The following is a 21,778-nucleotide window of genomic DNA, read 5'->3' on the forward strand; positions in this document are numbered from 1 at the left end:
GTACAAAATAGATTTCCTCAACACAGGTTTGCCACAAACCTTTGTAAAAAACACAGTTTATGTGGGGCTCCTAGGTCTCAGTCGGTTAAGCGTCCAACTCTTGATTTTGGCTCAGGTCATGATCTCATAGTTCATGAATTTGAGCCCCATGCTGGGCTCTGCACTGACAGTGTGGAACCTGCTTGGGATTCTCTCTCTGCCCCTCCCCTACTCACACAAATACACACACACACACACACACACACACACCCCTCTCTCTGTCTCTTAAACAATAAAAAAACCCCTCAGTATCTGCAACATTCAATAAAGCAAAGTACAGTAAAGTGAGTGTTCTTGTAATTATATTGTTGGTGGTACTGGGTATAGTCATATTGTTTTCTTCTAATATTAGTATATCGTATTTTGGGGTTAAGCAATACAAAAATATGTAGATGTCACTGAGAACCAGGACCTTCAGTGTGGGAGAAAGAAGATAGAGATGTCAGATCCGTGAAGCTGAGTAAACATCCTATTCCTGAAAGTGAACTATATCTGAAGTCATGATGAACTTTATCTCAGGGTAAAGAAAAAAGCATGTTGTATCCCTTTTTCTGGACACAATGACCAATCCAATTGTCCTGGGCACCTGCAGGACCCAGATTTTGGATCTAAGTATTAAAGGATTTAATATTAAACATTAAAAGGAATGAGGAGAAATAGCTCATTCTCAATTCGGGCAGGGAAACGTAAGAGACGAGCTGGGAATACCTCATCACACCGGAAGCAAATGAATTATCAAAGACAACGGGGGTTGTGTCACAAGGACTCAAAAGTTAACTTGAAGAGGCTTCCAGTGGCCAAAGATGGGACAATTCAAGCTTCACTAAGAATATTACTGGCAGTGGATTGAAACAAATCAAAATGAAGACATGATGGCAACTACCACCACAACCAAACACAAACATGTACACGTAAACCCCCAAACCAAATAGAGCTTCATTGGTTACTTTTAGATGATGCGGAGTCAAATTATTGTTCTGAAAACGGTCTTTAAAAGGTTGGGGGGTTTGAATAAAGAATTTACCTTGCCTTTCCTATGCCAATTGCACCTCAAGATAACAAAAATCGATGGGCCAAGTTTGTCTTCATCAAAGTATTCCAGTTAGTAAGTAAAAAGGGGGATTAAAACAAACCGTTACCGTTTTCCAACCCCTGATAATTGGAATGGACCTGGGCATTGACTAATAATAATTGTTAATGTTACAAAAAGTGAGACAACCAGATATTACAGCCCTACTACTGACAGAGGAGCACAGTGGCACCTATAAAGTACTATGGACAAAAACTCAGATCTAAATACGATTCAGGTACTGGGGTAGGTTGGGGTCCTTCAAGGAGACTACATTCTAGGAGACAAGACACAGATTGCTTTTCACAGCACTCTGGTGACTTAGTCTGGTCACAGTGTGTTGAATCCTTCTGGGTGACACAGAAGCAAGCTTGTCGCATCTTTATTCTCAACTTGCAACTCACCACATGCCTCTTCATATCCTCCCATGGACTCCCCAGTAGACTTTCCTATAATGTTCCTCTCCCTGCCCTATTGAATGAACACTTTCTAAAGACTTAAAATGTACTCCCCTTGTTTTCTCTTAAAACTCTTCGGTAAACTACCTCCTGACCCCATCTCTTAGCACTCTCTCCCTTCCTCACAGTGTTCCACACACACTCGTGTTTTGTTTGTTCCTCAGACACAAATTTCACTTCCACCTAAGAGCCTTTATGCTTGCTGGCCCCTCGGCCTAGAATGCTTCATTTCCGGCTTGTTTCCTGTCTGGGTCCTATCCTCATGTAAGCCTGGCTTAAATGTCACCTGCTAAAGGTCTTCCCTCCATGACCACCTGAAAGTCCTTCACTTTTTCTTCACTGTCCCTATCAGTTACCTGTTTGTCTTCCTGCTTCTTAAATGAAAGCTGCATCCGGGAAAGGGCTTGCAGCACATTTTGCTTTCCAGCCCATCACAGCACCTAAACCCACGCATCACACACAATAGGTACTCCATAAATATTTGTTGGCTGAACTCTGAATCCTCTAACCCATAAAACTCTCCTGGCTGACAGGGTTTTAGTATCCATGTTCGTAAAACACTAGAATTAGTGTTATTAAATTCCATACAAAAAGAAAACTAAGGATAGTCTACGTTTAAACTTCACTTTTTGACTTCATCTGGAGCGAAAGTAATGTCAGCCGGATTAATTTCTAGTCACAAAAGGGCAGGGCGGGGGAAGTGTACAAAGAAAAAGTGTACAAGGGTATGACCAGGCTGCCATCACTCTAAGGGTTCCACTAATGCTCAGGTACCCATTGTGTCTTTTGATATGATGCAATATAACGTGTTAGTGAAAAATATTTAACTTGCAACTATGAACTCTCTAGGGATAACGTGCACTCTATCCCTTCATACTCTGCAGAATAAAGGAACAAGGTCTACAACAGGACAAAATAATCACACAAATCCTGAAGATAGGACATTATTCGGGACTAGTGTGAACTCTTCAGTAAAAGGGAGTTAAGTGGCATAACCAGATGAAATGCATGTCCTGAAATGGGTCTGCTTTGTCCTGTAAGGGACATTTTTGAAAGAGATGAAAAGTATTGATTGGGTATTAGATAAAGATGTATTGTCACAGAGAGGTGGAAAGTGAATCAAGTTACAAGAATATGTACTGTAAAATCTCCTTTTGTGTTTTTCATAAAGTTTTTATTTCTTTTGAGAGATAGAGAAAGAGAGCGTGAACAGGGAGGGGCAGAGAGAGGGAGAGAGAACTGTAGCAGGCTCTGCACTGTCAGCCCAGAGCCTGACAAGGAGCAGAACTCAACAACTGTGAGATCATGGCCTGAGCTGAAACCAAGAATCGGACTCTTAACCCCACGGAGCCACGTAGGTGCCCCTGTAAGATCTCATTTTAGAAGGAGCACGCACACACAAATATCTTATACCCAGAGGTGTTAATATTAGCAACCTCTAGGTATTGGGAGTATAGCGTTATCTGTTATTTTCTATCATATACTCAATTCACTTTCATAGTAAAAGAGAACTTTAAATTGAAAAGAAACTTTTTGTTGTTGTTTATTTTTGATAGAGAAAGAGCAGAGAAGCAGGGAAAGGGCAGAGAGAGAGAGAGAGCGAGACAGAGAATCCGAAGTGGGCTCTGTGCTGACAGCAGAGAGCCTGATGTGGGTCTCAAACTCATGAACCATGAGATCATGACCTGAGTTGAAGTCAGACACTTTAATTGACTGAGCCACACAGGTGCCCCCAAAAGAAACTATTTTTGATTTAAGAAGCCATGCCTTTTATGTTCAAATGGCAATTTTTGTTTCAACTAGGTAACTTGGGCAGATTTCTACTGGGAAATTTGCAGCACCACACTTTTGGTCTTTAAACCTGACTTGCTGGATAACCATCCTAGATTGGAAACATTAAGGAAGAAAGTTCAAGCCATTCCTGCCATCGCTGACTGGATACAACGAAGGCCCCAAACCAAACTCTAGGTGACGTGTGCTACCTCCAAGCTTTACTGTTCTTCACAGCATCGCTTCCATCAGATAAGCTACAGCAGCCATGTAACCCACACACTCCCCTCCCCAGCTCCATCAAGACTTCCACTCTTTCCATATTCTGCTTAAGCAAACAAACAAGGAAAAAAGAGCAGCGGGGGTGGGGGTGGGGGAGCATTTAGTTTCCAGTATCCATTTTTTTTTTTTTTTCTTTTCCCCAGAATAACTTCACATCATTTACAACTGAGAAAGAAGAGTTTACAATTCAGGCAGGGCTCACTTTGCATCAGTTTCAACAAGCATTGGATTTCAGTCACAATGGTTAAGTAACACATTTCCCAAACGGGTTGGACTTCTGCTGTAATTGCATAAGGTATTAAGTTTGCTGCTAACTCTTCAGTCCACAAATCACTATGTAGGTAGCAGATACGTCTCATGAGTAACCACCTATCATATCACTGCTCTCAAAGTCTGTTAGTGACTGGTCACTGCACATCTGTTATTCATGTACAGACAGCAAAGGGTGTAGTTGCATTGCCTGCTTGTTTCTCAGTGATAAACTCACTCAAAAGTTTTTAAAAAGTGGATAATTTATAAAGGGAGCTCATCAACAAATATGAAGTAAAGAAAGGAAAAGTGACAATGCTGGAGCCAAATTCAAATTGCACATAAATGGAAAGAGCGGTTACAAAACGGACAATAGAACTGAATGGGCGCCTCTTGGGTGATATATACATGGTCAATAAGTATATGAAAAGATGCTCAACATCATGTCACCAGGGAAAGGCAAATGAAAACAAGGAGATATCACTACCTACCTGTTAGAATGGCAAAAATTCAAAACACTGACAACACCAAACGCTGGCAAGGATGTAAAGCAAAATGAACTTTTATTCACTGCTGACAGGAATGCGAGATGGTAAAGACAACTTAGAATTTGAGTTTCTTACAAAACTAAACTTATTCTTACCATATGATACAGCAATTACACTTTTTGGTCCTTTCCCAAAGGCGTTGAGAACTTAGGTGCATGCAAAAACTTGCTCATGGATGTTTGTGGCAGCTTTATTGGTAACTGCCAAAACTTGGACGCAACCAAAATGCCCTTTGATAGTGAGTTGGATAAGTGAACCATGGCACAACCAAACAAGGGATTATTCAGCACTAAAAAGAAGTGAGCTATCAAGCCATGAAAAGACACGGAGGAAATCTAAGTGCAGATTACTAAGTGAAAGAAGCCAATGTGAAAAGTCTACTGTATGATTCCAGCTATAGGACATTCTAATTCCAACTACAGGCAAAACTGTGGAGCCTGTGATGGTGCGGGGCTAAGGAGGAGGGAAGGTTGAAAAGATGGAATATAATTTTTAGACAGTAAAACTATTCTGTATACTATAATGAATTTGTTAAACTCACAGGATATACAAAACGGAGAGCAATCCCTAATGCAATAGAGTTTGGGTGATTATATTGTGTCAGTGTAGGTTCACTGATTGTAACAAATGTACCACTCTGGAATGGGGGTGTTGATGAAAGTGGGGGGGGGGAAGGAAGGAGAAGGGATATATGGGAAATCTCTACTTACTGTTCAATTTTGCTGTGAACCTAAAGCTCATCTAGAAAATAAAGCCTATTAAAAAAGAAAAAAAGGGCAGGCATAGTTTTCAGGACACTGAAAACGCAATAAAATTTTGGAAGGTGATACAAATTCAGAATTATAATTTGCCAAGGTATAAAAAGAATGCTGTCTTGTAATCATACAAGAAAGTATTATTACTATTCTTGATAACGTTTTTTACAAAAGTAACTTTATCAATGTTTCTTTTACTACTAAAATTAATTTTACTTTTTCATTTACCTACACATTTATAACCAACAATGTTTTTAATGTGATGAGAAAAAAGTTTTAAAGTCATAGAACAACGGTCTTCTCCAATGACTAAGATTATTTTGTACAATCTCAATTTGGCAGTCATTTTTATGGCCCCATGCTACCATGGAAAGCAAGAACCACCCATATAAACAAGTGATTTCTAAACAAGTTTTAGAAATCTTGCAAGGAAACATGGATTATCCCTCAGCCAATTTTAAACCATAATTATAGCACTGGAATATCATATTTCAGTTCAATTTACATGTTAATATTATTAATATTGGCTTGTCTAATCTTAGCATTATGTTATATATATAAACAGACCAATGAAATAGATGGCCTTATACTTGAAATGCAGGACAGGGGAAGGAGAACATGGTTGAAAAGCCAGAAATGCGGAGAGAGTGTAAGGGAATAAAAAGGAAAGGAATGTTCGGCCAAGTATGATCTTGTTTTAAGGTGCTTCTTTCATCACAACAATGTTCTATGAAATAGGAGAAAAGATGTTAAATGCTTTATACATTATTAAGAATTATACATAAAAACAAAGTGCATTTCCCAAATAACTTGCTTCTTTGAATCACTTTTTTTTTTTTAAAGCGTTCTTTTTTTTTTTTAAATTTTTTTTTTCAACGTTTTTTATTTATTTTTGGGACAGAGAGAGACAGAGCATGAACGGGGGAGGGGCAGAGAGAGAGGGAGACACAGAATCGGAAACAGGCTCCAGGCTCCGAGCCATCAGCCCAGAGCCTGACGCGGGGCTCGAACTCATGGCCCACGAGATCGTGACCTGGCTGAAGTCGGACGCTTAACCGACTGCGCCACCCAGGCGCCCCAAAGCGTTATTTCTTTTGAGAGAGAGCGCCCATGGGAAGGGCAGAGAGAGAGGAAGAGAGGGAGAATCCTAAGCAGGCTCTGCATGGTCAGTGTGGAGCCTGACGCAGGGCTTGAACCCACAAACCATGAGATCATCCAAAATCAAGACTCAAGACACTCAACTGGCTGAGCCACCCAGGCACCCTGGGTCACATTTTCTTTTCTTTTTTTTTTTTTTTTAATTTTTTTTTTCAACGTTTTTTATTTATTTTTGGGACAGAGAGAGACAGAGCATGAACGGGGGAGGGGCAGAGAGAGAGGGAGACACAGAATCGGAAACAGGCTCCAGGCTCCGAGCCATCAGCCCAGAGCCTGATGCGGGGCTCGAACTCACGGACCGCGAGATTGTGACCTGGCTGAAGTCGGACGCTTAACCGCGCCCCGGGTCACATTTTCTTATCACTAGTGGCTGTTAATAAATAATAACATGTTGGTTTTAAGTGAATCTCATTGCAAAGTACTCTATCCTCTTATCAAGGCAATCTAAAGAAAAAAAATTATCTTTTGCAAAAGAATTTAAATTGATACTCTAGATAATGAAGGTAGTAACTTTTCTTCCCTCTTATGCATGTTCGTTTTCTGCCATAAAATTACATTCTGACAAGCCTTAATTAAAATAGAATTTAGGAAAAAGTGAGAAATACCTTTTCTAAAGGTATTACCTAAAATTATAATTCAAAATAAGATAATCAATTTGTTTACACAAATCATAATTCAACTATAAAATGCAACCACAGCAGGTTTCATAAGTAAATATTTCAATCATAGCATCGTTAACCTTTAGGTCACCATTTTTCACTGAAGGACATTCCATTATCCCATCCTGTCCCCAAGTTAAATGGCTCCTAGGTGAGTGAGCAAGTATGAGAGAATATGAATGAATCAAAGTTGCATACTGTAATCAGACAAAAACACATTTTGGGAAGAAAAGAATCGTTAAGAATCATTTCCTTAATTATGGACATTTAAGTGTCTGGCTCAGGGTCAAGTAAATGAAAACCAAATCTCCTGATACTCCAATCTAACCACTATACAGTAATACCAACAATCAGAAACAACAGTAATGTTGTGACAAAAATATCTCCTGGTATAAAGTTACATGTCTCTGGATCAGGAATACAGTTATGAACACACATAAGGCATATGTTTCCTACCTCTTTGTAAGTTGCATTAAAAAATAAAAGTTGCTTCGGTTGGTCAAGATAATATTCCAATAACTATGGCTTCACATGCCCTTTACTGATAATGGATTATGATGTTCACTGACATCAGTCCAATGAACACACTGATGGGAATACATCCTAAGTAATAAATTTCAGTTTATTGAGAAACAGACAATATTAAGCACATATGATCTCATTTGTGCTCCATATTATATTTTTAAGGGTAAAGGGAGAGTTAGAAACTATTAAAAAGGGTGTGAAAATACAACTTATGTTCACGAATGCTTTTATTAAAGATATTATGGATTTAACAGCAAATGAAACAGCCGATCACTAAAGACATATTAACACAGAAAACTTATGAGAAATCCATTTTGAGAGATTTTTAAAGGGTACTATTTCCAACAATCTAAGTGATTTGGGTCCTGCGATGTAGGAGGTAGTAATAATATTTGCAGATTCCTTCTAGCCCCATTATACTAAAATATACTGAATATATTCAATATACCTTCAAGATTGGGTAAACCTACTCAATCGTGAGTTTCAGAGTCTATAATATCTGAAGACTGCTTTGAGAGCTTCAATACTCTTCTAACTCCAGAGGACTATATTACCTTAGCATCTTAGCAAGTGAGGATGCCTCGAAAAGTATAATCTCCAATAATTACCAAGTCTGTGATTTATAAATAAGTTTATTTATAATGATATTTACATAATAAAAACAAAACACATGAAACTCACAAGTTATACAAAGAAACTGATGTATAATAAAAACAGCAAGATAGACTGACAGGCAAAATTTTAAAGAAAGATTTAATAAAGAGTTAAATATCAAATAGACAACTTTACTTCTTCTAAATTTCACTTTGTCACCCACACTGAATTGGAATTGAACAATGGCTCTCTCTTCAGGAGGTCCTGTACTGGAAATTCTGGAAACTGAGAAGTTATATTTTGAGAAGTGTTTAACGTTAATGACCTATTTCCATGCAGTACCTATCGCTGCCTTAATATGAAGTCACGTTCAGTCTGCTTTGAAGTGAAATAGCCTGCTAATCTCTTCTGCCAGGCTAGACAAATGTTACCCACATTTTGCTGATACGTGGAGACGTGGCAGGAATAAACTACTATTTAGAGAGTAAAGAGAACTGGAGCAGAAGTGACTGGGCAACAGTTTCAAGAGAAGCAAAAGCCAGGAGAGGGAAATCAATGAAAACATGCACAAGAATAGGCAGAGTAATAAGCACAATTAGTGCGGTTGGGAAATGAACAGAAGGAATTAATCCAAGGAGCAAGATAAGGGCTTCTTCAGTTACTATTCACTGGAAAACAACTTAGTGCCTAGCCAAACAAATTTGTTTTAACAGAAGTACTTGGAAGGACCTGGGGGTGTTAGTATATGGAATGCCACCTTTAAATTCAGGTTGAGTTCTTGTTGACAGTGGTGAACATCTGCTTCAAATAGCAATAAAATGAAAGCTATATAATCTATACAGCTGCATCCTTTAAACTAACAAAAAACTTCAAAGGAGACAAGAAAAACAAGACATAAGCATTGTCAAATAAGGCACATGTAAAAATCTACACACATTATCCAGTGAAAGACAATATATATATATTTGGAGGTAGAAATAATTACAAAAATACTGACATTTCTAAAGCATTAGCATATTTGTTACAAACAATCACCAACTAATCCCCATTCAGAAAACTGTTTTGTAAAATGATTATTCAACATCTTCAGGACTACATTATTTGTGGCTTTTTGTTTGAAATTTCACATGTGAGCATCTGGAGAATTCAGTTAGTGGCAAAAAAGTTGTCCATACTATGAGAAATGTAATATGGAAATTATAAAAAGTTATAAATGTTCATAAACCCCATGGTCATCATAATGTAAATGTCCTTGAGTGCACCAAGTTGATATTTCCTCATCAATTAGGAATTCACAATTCTTAACTTCACAGGCCCATTGACGTTTTTAGTAATGTGGCTATATCTGCTGGCATACTCCCTTCATCACCTGCAGGTCAGAAAGCGGCATTAAAAGTTTCATAAGAATATTTTATGAAATGTATTTTCTCTGATTCTAACTTTGGTGAATGCCTAATTGTTTTTCAAGGCCCCGTTTGTCTCAGTGTCACTCCTTGTTTAAAAACCTTCGCAAAGCCCTATGTGTATTTAAGGCTACTTCCTCTGTGCTAACGTTCATGCCAGCACAGCCATCTATAGGCTAGGCTTCTGATTTCACATAAGTAATATCTAAAGATACACAGATATTGATCTGGATGACATTCTATTCATACAGTACACAGTATTTTTCTCCTCAGGTTATTTGGTGAAAACCTTCATGTAACAAACTGAAGAGTGGAAACAAAGACAACCAAACAGAATCATCCATCAACACCCTTATTTTCAGTACAAAGATACAATCACTGGCTTAGACTTAAAACTGGCACATCTAAACAAAATAGTGAATATGGCATACCAGCTGAAGAGTAAAGTGCCCATAACTATAAATAACCCTTTCCCAATGTTTTCCCCATATTAAATGAGACTCCAGTATCTAGACACTTACCCAGTTAGTATTCAGGATTTTCTACAGTGGGAAAACATCTTGTGTCAAGGTGGTGTAGAATCTAGTTATCCTTGATTAATTCAATGAGTCACTCAGACTGTTTTTAGATGAGCTGATTTATTAGTTTATAGGGACAATGGTATAGCTGTTTTTAGATGAACTGATTAAAGTGACAATGGTATACAACTATTTGTAGATTTTTAGCAATGGATAATTTTAGAAATCAGATATGGCTAAAATGCAGCAAAACTAATCACTTTTCTCTCTCTGTCACACATACACACTCTAGTTATAATCTAAAATTACGGGAGTACTTTTCCCTACTCTTCTCCTTTTAGTAAAAAACATATGCACAGAAAGAGAAACTATTCCATAAACTATCAGGGAGCTCACTGACACCCTTGCTTTGAAACGCATCCACAGACTTAACAATAGCCCATGAAATCTAAATTGAAACTGGTCCCAAATTAAGTGAGCCAAGTAAATAATCAGATCCAGAAGACAGTAAGACAACAAAGTTACAAACATATAAGACAAGACTGTAGAAAATTCAGTATTCTAGGAATTCAGGAAGAGGTAGAAAAAAGCAAAGGGTGAGGAAACTCTTCTAAATTTGAAGATACTAATGATATAATGCAATAAAATGCAATGTACGAACTTTGGATCCTTTTTTTGTTTTTTAAGCCTATAAGAGACTTTAAGGGGATAATTGGGAAAAATCCAGATATGGGCAATATATGATAATATTTGGAAATTACTGTTAATTTTTTTGGATGTATAATGGTACTGTGGCAACTGAGAGGAAATGCTGAAATACTCAGAATGAAGTGTCAAGTCTACAACTGACTGTAATGGTTCATGAGTAAAAGAAGCCAGATGAAGCAAAATGTTTACAACTGTTAAACTCACTTATACTATGCTTTCAACATTTTTGCATGAAAATTTCCATAATAAAAGTTTTAAAAGGTAGAAAATTTATTAATATAATCACATTAAGAGGTTAAAGAAAAATCACACACACCCCAAAATCATAATTCTTATTCTAAAGCAGGGGTTCTCTGACTTTAGTTTGGATCAGAAACTCCAACCAGATTATTGAGTTCCAGTCCCAATTTCTGACTGAGTAGGGCTGGAGTTAGGCTTAGGAATTTGCGTTTCAAACCGGCAATTTTGCAGGTGATGTTGCTGTGGGTCCAGGGGCACTGCACTCTGAGAATCACTAAGGCAAGCTCTAGAAATACAAAAATCTGACAAGCATTTCTGAGAGGAATCATGGTACTTAATCTTTCATAGGTTCATGGGAAGAGGGGCATACAGATTGTTAACATAAAGCATGGACACAATTATAAATATACTTTTTGTTTACAGTGGAAAAGAACCTTACTGTGAGAGATGAAAAGAAGGGTACATGTACTCTCATTAGGTGTCAAATTATTTAAATGAAATCAGAAGCAAAATCATAGTTTAGAGAGTAAAGACATTATTGTATCTTTAGCCTACCAAATAAAACACATACTGGGAAAAATGGATACACAAATAGCTAAAGCTCCTTCTTGTTAAAACAAGACAAAGGAAAATTTCCTACAGAAACAAAGAGTGATAATGGGGGAATGATTCTTTAATTCTGAACATCTTAAAGCTAACAGCCTAAAAGCATAGCTGAAATAAGTTGCTATTTTTTTTTTTTTAATTTTCTTTTCTTTAATGTTTATTTATTTTTGAGACAGAGAGAGACAGAGCATGAACAGGGGAGGGGCAGAGAGAGAGGGAGACACAGAATCTGAAACGGGCTCCGGGCTCTGAGCTGTCAGCACAGAGCCCGATGCGGGGCTCGAACTCACAGACCATGAGATCATGACCTGAGCCGAAGTCGGCCACCCAACCGACTGAGCCACCCAGGCGCCCCAATAAGTTGCTATTTTAACAAATACTTGATGTGAAAACACAGGTACAATTTTAGACTAAACAAATCTATGTAAATATAAACAATTTACATGAATTATGACTAGACAAGACGGAACACACACTGGTCTCACCTGAAATACAATTAAAATGCTATTAAAAAAAAAACAAACAAAGTCCAGGGTACCATACAAAAGAGAACGAACAGAAGAAAAAGACAACAGTGGAGAGAAACCTGTCAAATTTTGGAAGATAAAGAGCAAATGGAAGAATGGAAGCTGACTTTAGCAAAACAGACAAAGCAAAAACTTAACTGTGTGCAGGTGGGAAATGCAGGAAGGTTACTTCACATTCACAATCCTTTCCTTGCCTCTCAAAGCTCAAGAACATGGAGGTACTACATGGCTTCTAAAAGATGGGGAATATACAGAGCTAAAACAGGTTGCAGAATAGGACACCTAAAGCCTGTGCAACAGAGCCAGCCATATACAAATGAAGGTTTATTCTTTGGAAAGTTTGAATCCGAAGAATGCTGGACGTGGGGACAGTAGAAGACTGGAACAGCTTCTCCTTTGCTGTAAGAACGCAGTCAGTAGGCTTACTGCATCTGCCACCATCCTCATTTCATAAAAGATTAGAAAGTATGTTTCCGGGGAAATGAACTAGCTCATGAGAAGCAACCTGTATACTTAAAGATAGTTGGGAGTCCGACAATCAAACTGCTGAAACCTCAATTAACTAACTATGCTGGTTCTACCTGAAGACTTCTCGTTAGAATAAAATCTACATATCTGGGTATGTGCTAACACTACTAAATGAGAATATTTAATTGTTTTCCTAAATTTGAAAAGATGCCCTAAGAAAACAATCAGGAAAAAATGCTGCCCTGCGGAATCTTGTCTTATGCATTCACTCTATTGCTTTTGCCACATAATCTGAAATCAGCAAGTTGCCACCTCCACGCAAAGCCCAGTGATTAACTGTTTAGGTTATAATCGTCACGGTTACTTCTTACTCAAACTTGCTCTAATGCGTGCCGCCCCCCCAACCTGAAGCACCCGGAAATAAATACTACACAGGAAGGAGACATAGTAATTCATCATATGGCTTTCTCGCTCTTAAAACAGATTAAAATATACTGAACTCTTATACTACAGAGTGCCCAGCAAAATACTGGGACATAGTAAATATTCAATGGAAGTTTGCTGAACTGAAATAAACTGTGATCAATATTAGTAATATCCTTATTAGAATGATAAAATAGCTTACATCCAATTAAATTTAGGTAAGATGGAAATGACTGCATGCTAACTTGTGTTAAAGAAAGAATACACAGACTTATTTACTTCTATCTACCAAAAAAAAGTGGTCACATGCTTTTTAAAAAGGACAATATGTCACTTTTATGGGGAAACTGGATGACAGAGTGGGAAGGAGTCTTGTTTGCCATTTCGTATCTTTTGAATCTTGAATTATGTGAATGTATTGTCTTTTCAAAACTTTAAAATTATTCTTTTCAAAAAGGTCAAGTGAAGAGGGCTCTCTTGGAGGGTTCTTTGTAGTACCCAACAAACTTCAGTCTGAAATTACTAAATTTTGGGGGCTGCGGGGGAAGAAGAATCTTATTGCACTATAGTTCAGTAAGTAATTACCAGTCAAAATGAAATGTAAATGTCACAGTTCTTAATAAATTAATATTATGTCAGGCATTTTAAATCTTTGGGTTCATATATATTACTTATATAGTAAATATATCATAAAACTGTGGATAAAATTACAGATCTAATTTTATTTGGGGGATATCTTGGTGTCAAGAGAGAAGGGATGGAAGAGACAGAATTTCCCAAAATCAAACACTTATATCAGTTCTGGTGAAATAATCTTAGTTATTGTAGTACTTCTGAAATGAGTATGCTTATCGTCTACCATGCCATCCCTATACTGTATGCCAGGTAAGGATTCAGGCCATTTTTGCTAATTCCTTGCTACTGCTATTTTTCATACAAATACCGAAGTTTCTGCTTACAAACAACTTACCTTCATCTACTGTGGTCATATCTTGTTCTAGCTTCAATTTCTGTTGGTTAATTTTTAGCATGGATTCTTCAATTGTCCCTTGGCTTATTAATTTTATAACTAGTACTTCTCTAAAGAAAATAGAAGATATGTCCATTGGTTACTTAATATAAAATTTGAATATATATAAACTATATAAAACATCTTAGAGGTAAGAATAATGTGAAGATTGCATAATAAATAGATCCCTAACTTTAAATTTCCTTTTATTCATATTACATGGGATTAACATTTTCTGAGCATGTAACTTCTAAACATCCTTTCTTATTGATCCAAGAAGACAGAAAGATATCTGTACTCCAAAAATTACTAGTAAAACTTATTTCAACAAACAGTCTGGGTTCAGAGAGCTATTCCATTTTAAAAAGGAACATGCTTTGCTCATCAGGTTCCAACAAATAATTCAGTACAAAAAGTAAGGAAGTATAGAAAAGTAAAAAGATTACACAGGAAGTTTTAGTCCCATAATAGGCACTGGTAAATATTTGGCTCATAAATGATTTTATCAATGTCTTTTGGAAACATATACTCCACAGAGAAAATAATGATTACTGGCTACTCACATCTGACAGCAGAGTTGAATTACAGGTATTTTCACCTCCAATGTCAAAATGATCCTTCACCTAAATTATCTACAACTCAGATAATGTGCTTCCTAAAGAATAATAGAGTCGCAACAGTATATACATTATTACGTCTACCTGGCTCTTAAATGGTCTAACAAAAAAAGCCTTTTCAGTTACTAATATTTTTCAAATGAGCTGAACCATTGATAGTATTTTGTTTGCATCAAAATTGGGGTGGGGTACGAGGTTATTTTAACTACTAGAAAGTGAATACATGACATAGTGAGATATGTCATATTCAGCGTTGCTGGTATGAAAGCTATCAGCAGCCAGGCTTTGCCGAAAATAAAAAAAAAACTGAAGCAGAATACTGACAGACTATATTCTACTCTTCTATACAAATTAAACAGGCATTTGGTTAAAACTAAATTTCAATTCAAAACACTTACTTAGTCTGGCCTACTCTATGGCATCTATCTTCTGCTTGCTTGTCATTGTAAGGGTTACAGTCAATATCATGAAGTATAACAACATTTGCTGAAGTCAGATTTATTCCTAGGCCACCAGCTTTTGTTGACAGCAGAAATACGAAGATATCCATATCGGTATTAAACTCGTCAATTAGATGAATCCTGTCAGATAAATATATTAGGCTAAATTTCACTAAAATGTACACAATTAAAATTGAAAACAATCACACTACATGGAAAAAAACCGTGAAGATGTAAATACATGCTCCTGGCACTAAAGCACTTTTCCTGCAGTTATTTTACTGAAAGACCTTCTCGATTCACTAACTTCTTTTCTACACCATGTATCTTCCTACTAACTCTCACTTTAATTCAACTATTCAGGTTTGAGTAATCCTAATGGATTATTTTCTCCTTTGTTTAATGACTTCTGGCTTATCTAAATTTTGTGTATGGCTTTTCAATCTCTAGCCTTCGTCAGCTTTAGTCTTCTCAGAAGTCTGTCAGCAGCTGCTCTTGATACCTTTGAACCAAGGATCTCAAGATCAAACTAGCAGGGTGTTTGTTCTCTTTTAGGATGACTTCTATCTTTAATGCAGGGGAAAAAAAAACCTGGCTGATAAAAAGCATACCAAAAGTAATAATGAAGTGTAAACATACTATTAAAAACATTCTTTTTTTGTTTTGAAGACAATCTTTCTAATCTCTGGGTATTAAAAAAATAAACAACCAAACTTACTCAATTACTGTTAAAATACAAAAAGCCCAAGGTTTTAAAACAATCTTGGTTTAATGTAAGGTGCTTCAAGGCTTTGAATGAGTTTTAAAGGGGAAAAAACATTTTAAGGTACACAGTTCCAATTAGATACTGAAATATATTTCTATGCAATTCAGATCAAAAACTTAAAGGAAAATTTCCTTATCTTAACACAATGATTTCAAATAACCACATGAAAGACTCAAAGTAAGACAATTCAAATGCTCTATACACATTTAAAATTCTAGCATTTACTTTTATTTGAAGGTGAAGAGGACAGAGATTTTTCTGAAACTAAAGTGAAGTATACGAACCTTTCAGAAATCTGAGTCTTTCCATCTAATCTGAGGTACCTATGCTGATGATGTTTTAAGAGAACCTCTAAAATATCCAGCATCATGGTAAATTGGCTAAATAATACAACTCTATCACCCTGTGAAAATACATATATGGATTAGATACATGGAAAAACAAAATGATATAAGCATATAATGATCAACTGCTTCTTTAGTATATGTGCTGCCGAAGCGAGCACGATCAACTGCTTCTTTAATAAAAATCAAGTAGTCACAGCTAAGGTAAATTTCTTATTATAGATATAACAAGTTTATATATAAATAAATTATCTTAACTTCTGAACTTCAGACTTAAAACATAATTCTTAGTTTTGGTTTTTAAGGACAGTTAATGAAAACAGCTACAAAAGTACTATTTGGATTATGATCTTAAAAATATACACTATTTCACATAGAAACTAGAGTGGTAGTTAACTTCAAAATATCTTCAAAATAATTTAGAGGCAATCATACAAATAACCAATTATGTCATTATGTCATTATGAAATGACAAGATTACTTATTAAAAGCAACTCTACTAGCTTCTTTTTTTTTTTTTTTTTTTCTGAGACTCAACAGAGGAAAAGTAATCAGGAAAACATATCCCCAAATATATCCCCTAAATGGTCAAAGCATTAGTTTCTAGAAAAATGTAGAACAGACACAGGCTACAACTTCAAGAAAGTCAAATCATGTCAGAATTATTTTTAAAAAGTTTATGTAATTGTAAAAATGTAAGAGGAATAGCATTCTTCTTTATTACCTTCTGTTTCAATTCAGACAAGATGCATCCTAAAACTCGGAATTTTCCAGAATCTAAAATCAAGTCCATGTCTAACTGGAAGCTATTAATATGTCGATACTGTTTACAAAGTACATGTAATTCAAAGTCTGTCATAACTTCCATATCTTCAAAGATCAAATCAGGGTTAGCCTCACAATGTGTAGGTTCCTCAAAACAAAACAGAATACACACTTAAAAATGAAGCTAATTTATAATATGATCAGAACACTTGAATAAAATTGTTCACATCTGGTAAAATAGCTAAATATCACGTCACTGCAACCAATTTAGCAAAGGAAAATAATACTCATTGTCTAGGTACAATAAAGAAGGGAAAGCCCTTATTGCTTTAGAGATAACATACTGAAATATTCAGAAATGAAATAAGGTCTACAATTTGGTTCAATATAATCCTAAGGAGGGGTCTAGATGAAATGAGAGCAGTGTCATTCCACATAATAACTGTATAAGAAAATGGGTGAAGGTTATATGGGTAGAGGATTTAATTATACAATTCTCTCTACTCTTACATGTTTAAAATTTTCTATAATATATTTAAAATAATATAAACACATTTAAAACAGCAAATAATGACTTTTAACACCAAGATCTATAAAGAAGAACTATGGGTGGGTGCTAAGGGAGAGTGAGGCAAAAACAAAGATTAATTAAAACTATAAACAAGGGGCACCTGGGTGGCTCAGTTGGTTAAGCAACCGACTCTTGATTCTGGCCCAGGTCATGATCTCAGGATTCATGGGATCAAGCCCCACACTGGGCTCTGTGCTGACAGTCTGGAGCTACTTGGGATTCTCTCCTGCCCTCTCTCTCTGTCCCTACCCACCCACCCCCCACCCCATGCATTCTCTCTAAGTAAATATACATTAAAAAAAAAATAACCTACAGACAAAATATAGTAAAGAAAAAAATGAAGAAAACAAATGAAGAAAACCAATGCACTATCTAGGACATAAAATCTGAGGGATCTTTTTGGTAAAAAAATAAAGAAGTACATTATGGAAATCTCAATTAGGAGCTGGCAGATTTTCTAAAAAGGGCCAGACAGTAAATATCTTAGGTAGGCTCTGTAGGCAAAATGATGTGTTTTGCAACTATTCAACTTTGCACTTGTACAGGCATAATGTTGTTTCACTTTATGTGTTTCATAGATAATGTATTTTTTAACAAACTGAAGGTTTGTGGCAACCCTGTGTTGACCAAGTCTATTGATACCATTTTTCTAAGAATATTTGCTCACTTTGTCTCTCTTGTAAGTCTTCAGATATTTCAAATTTTTTCATTACTGTTATATTTGTTATGATGATCAGTGATTACGACTTGCTGAAAGCTCAGATGACAATAGCATTCTTTTAGCAATAAAGTATTTTTTAATTAAGGTATGCACACTTTTTTAGACATTATGCTGTAGCACATTTAGTTGACAACAGTACAGTGTAAACGTAACTTTTATTTTGTTAATTTTTACAAAATTGTTTTTTAACGTTTTTATTTATTTTTGAGAGACATTGAGAGACAGAACATGAGTAGGGGTGGGGCGAATAGAGAGGGAGACAGAGAATCTAAAGCAGGCTGTAGGTTCTGTGCTGTCAGCACAGAGCCCATTGTGGGGCTCGAACTCACCAATCGCAAGATCATGACCTGAGCCGAAGTCAGTCGCTTAACCGACTGAGCCACCCAGCCATCCCTAAACATAACTTTTATATTCATGGGGAAACAAAAAAAATTCATCTGCCTTGCTTTATTGTGGTGGTCTGGAATTGAGCCTGCAATATCTCCAAAGTATTGAGGAAGTAGTCACAGACAAAAAAACAGAAACTAAAAGACTTGGTTAAACTTTATTTATAAAAATGGCCCTATGGCCACAGTTTGCTGACTTCTGATACATACTGTCAGTCCTCTTGGGTATTATAGAAGTTCTCCACACTGTCTTTTTAAAAATTATTTTAATGTTTATTTATTTTTGAGAGAGAGAGTGTGAGCGAGGGAAGCGCAGAGAGAGAGAGAGAGAGAGAGAGAGAGACACACACAGAATCCCAAGCAGGCTTCAGGCTCGGAGTTGTCAGCACAGAGCCCAATGCGGGGCTTGAACTCATGAACTGTGAGAGCATGACCTGAGCCAAAGTTGGATGCCTAACCAACTGAGCCACCCAGGTGCCCCATCTTGACCTTTGTCTTAAAAATAAAAATGCAGGGGCGCCTGGGTGGCTCAGTTGGTTGGGTGGCCGACTTCAGCTCAGGTCATGATCTCACGGCTTGTGAGTTTGAGCCCCGCGTCGGGCTCTGTGCTGACAGCTCAGAGCCTGGAGCCTGCTTCCGATTCTGTGTCTCCCTCTCTGCCCCTTCCCTGCTTGCGCTCTCTCTCTCTCTCTCTCTCTCTCTCAAAAATAATAAACAAACAAAAAAAAAAATGCAGGATGCCTGGGTGGCTCAGCTGGTTAAGCATCCAACTTCGGCTCAGGTCATGATCTCATGGTTTTTGAGTTCAAGCCCTGCTTTGGGCTCTCTGCTGTCAGTGCAGAACCTGCTTCGGATCCTCTGTCTCTCCCTCTCTCTGCCCCTACCCTGTTCATGCTCCCTCTCTAAAATAAACATTAAAAAAAATTTAGGGCACCTGGGTGGCTCAGTTGTTAAGAATCTGACTTCAGCTCAGGTCATGATCTCATGGTTTTTGAGCTCATGCCCTGAATCAGGCAAGCCCCGCTTCTCTCTCTCTCCCCTCAGTGTGCCTCGTGTGATTCTCTCTCTCTGCCACTTGCTCACTTACACTCTCTCAATAAATAAATAAAATACATAAAAATAAACATGCTTTTCTTAAGTATGGGGTCAATATGCTCGTTAGGTTTAATTTAACCTTATGTTGCTAAAGCTTAGTGTTAACATAATGTGAAATCCTTACCTTTAGCATAAGCTGAGACATTTCCTTGAGCTTTTCAGCTGTGTAATATTGGCGATGTAATAAAGGATGATTGGCCATTTTTCTCAACTGCATCATTACATTGCACATCTCTGTATTTTTTTCTGTGATCCAAAGAACATGCATTAAACAAAACCCCAAAACCAGGAAACCCACTTTAGATGCTGTTTCTCCCCTCTCTGCCCCTCCCTCACATATGCATGCTCTCATTCTGTTTCTCAAAAATAAACATTAAAAACAAAAAACCCCACAAAACCCAAGCTGATGTTTGCTGAAATATACCTCAATGCAAACAAAAAGTTTATTTCTTCAAATTCTAACTAATTTTTTAAAAATGAGCAAATCCCACCATAACATGACTAAACAAAATGTAGCCCCAGTACAGATTATTTTTCACATGAAATTGTGAAAGTCAGATGATACCCATATTATTGATAGATTTTTTTAATCTGTTGAAAAGACCCAAATAGAGTTGCTCCTGTTTTTCTGACATTGCACACAATTCAATTCGATCTTTCTTGGGAGGTAGCTGCTTGAGAACCTGAGAAAGGAAAACAGTTTAAGCAGATCATTCAAATAAAGAAGAAAACAGATTTTTAAAAAGCAATCATAATAAAAAAATACGCAAATAAGAATTACCTCTTCTTTTACTCTTCTGAGAATAAATGGTTTTATAATTTGTTTTGCATGTGCTATTCTCTCTTTTTCATATATACTTTGCTCATCTGCTGATTTCTAAGTAAAAAAAGAACATATCCTTTTAGAAATTACTTATTTAAATGATCACAGTAACAACATTACATAACATGAAAATCATCCTCACTATCATCAGGAGTTATTTTCCACAGAAATGCACTTCATTCTAGATGGAATATCACATGTCAACTCTGGGCTATAATCTACCTCTTCAAGCTCCATATGTATTTTGAGGTTTCATGTATTCTGCTAAGCTAATGAAACTGAACTGTTCTAGGATGGTGTTCAGAATCATTAAGTCATAACTAATGAGTCGTAACAAATGACCAGGTCTCATGAAAAAGTGTGTGTGTGTGTGTGTGTGTGTGTGTGTGTGTGTGTGTGTTTAACAGGTTGGGAAAAAGAAGAGAAGAGGAAGAGAAAGAGAGATAGGTAGGAAACTTATGTTCTAGGTAGAAAGCTAGTGCCAGGGATGTAAACCATGTGGTCTAAAAGACAGGGATGGTTCCTAATCAAAACCTATTAATTTTGGAGAATTAAAGAAGTGGAATTTTGTTCTAAGAAGTGAAAAAGTCCTTCATATTCTATAATCTGCTTGGCCATCAAGTGGGAGTGAATCCATTAGTGAAAGTTTAAAAGGCCATTAATTTGCAGTGGAAGACCACCATAGGAAATTCTTGGAAAATATGTGAGACTTGGGAGACAGTCAAAAATGTGTATAAACATTGCTGTACTAGAAAATTTAGGAGTCTCTGAAGATTATACTGTACTTTTAAGTTTATTTATTTTGAGAGAGAGAGAGTGAGTAAGCACAAGTGAGCAGGGGAGGGGCAGAGAGAGTGTATCCCAAGAAGGCTTCATACTGTCAGCACAGAGCCTGATGCGGGGCTGGAACCCACAAACCACAAGATCAAGACCTGAGCCGAAACGAAGAGTCAGATGCCCAACTGAGCCACCCAGGCAAATCCTATACTTTTTCTAAGCAACAGGGAGAAAATTAACCAGACTTTCTTTTAAATAGAATTTAAGTGTAACTTTTAGAAATTGTTACTTTTGAATTTTATTTCAAAATATATTTTCCAGTATAGGAATTTTCTGGACATTCTACCTTTGTCCAGTTCTACAGTTTACCTATAAAGAAATGCTCCTAATTTACCTAATTTTAGTAAGGCAAATGCAATCACCAAATTTTCCAAATTATGTATCTGAGTTCTCCACTAAACTAAA

General features: G+C 36.7%; 2 protein-coding genes across 7 annotated transcripts in view; one reads left to right on the plus strand and one right to left on the minus strand.

The window, feature by feature from the left end:
- The window catches only part of HPGDS (hematopoietic prostaglandin D synthase), a 31,576-nt gene extending 25,597 nt beyond the window's left edge, over positions 1-5,979 (plus strand). Inside the window, exons 6-7 of the mRNA XM_058721902.1 lie at positions 3,370-3,534; positions 3,762-5,979. Of these exons, the coding sequence (XP_058577885.1) occupies positions 3,370-3,534 (165 nt within the window). The 3' untranslated portion in view covers positions 3,762-5,979. The remainder of the gene's footprint in view (positions 1-3,369; positions 3,535-3,761) is intronic.
- A 2,149-nt stretch (positions 5,980-8,128) lies between these two features.
- SMARCAD1 (SWI/SNF-related, matrix-associated actin-dependent regulator of chromatin, subfamily a, containing DEAD/H box 1) overlaps positions 8,129-21,778 on the minus strand; it is a 79,134-nt gene continuing 65,484 nt past the window's right edge. For all 6 annotated transcript variants that reach the window (XM_058721900.1, XM_058721896.1, XM_058721898.1 and 3 more), the window contains 8 exons: positions 20,495-20,590; positions 20,279-20,396; positions 19,838-19,959; positions 16,900-17,088; positions 16,116-16,234; positions 15,024-15,206; positions 13,970-14,079; positions 8,129-9,475 (listed from right to left, as the gene is read on the minus strand). In XM_058721900.1, the coding sequence (XP_058577883.1) occupies positions 9,414-9,475; positions 13,970-14,079; positions 15,024-15,206; positions 16,116-16,234; positions 16,900-17,088; positions 19,838-19,959; positions 20,279-20,396; positions 20,495-20,590 (999 nt within the window). In that variant the 3' untranslated portion in view covers positions 8,129-9,413. The remainder of the gene's footprint in view (positions 9,476-13,969; positions 14,080-15,023; positions 15,207-16,115; positions 16,235-16,899; positions 17,089-19,837; positions 19,960-20,278; positions 20,397-20,494; positions 20,591-21,778) is intronic.

Source organism: Neofelis nebulosa, chromosome 3 (assembly GCF_028018385.1).
Source record: "Neofelis nebulosa isolate mNeoNeb1 chromosome 3, mNeoNeb1.pri, whole genome shotgun sequence".
NCBI classification, from domain to species: Eukaryota; Metazoa; Chordata; class Mammalia; order Carnivora; family Felidae; genus Neofelis; species Neofelis nebulosa.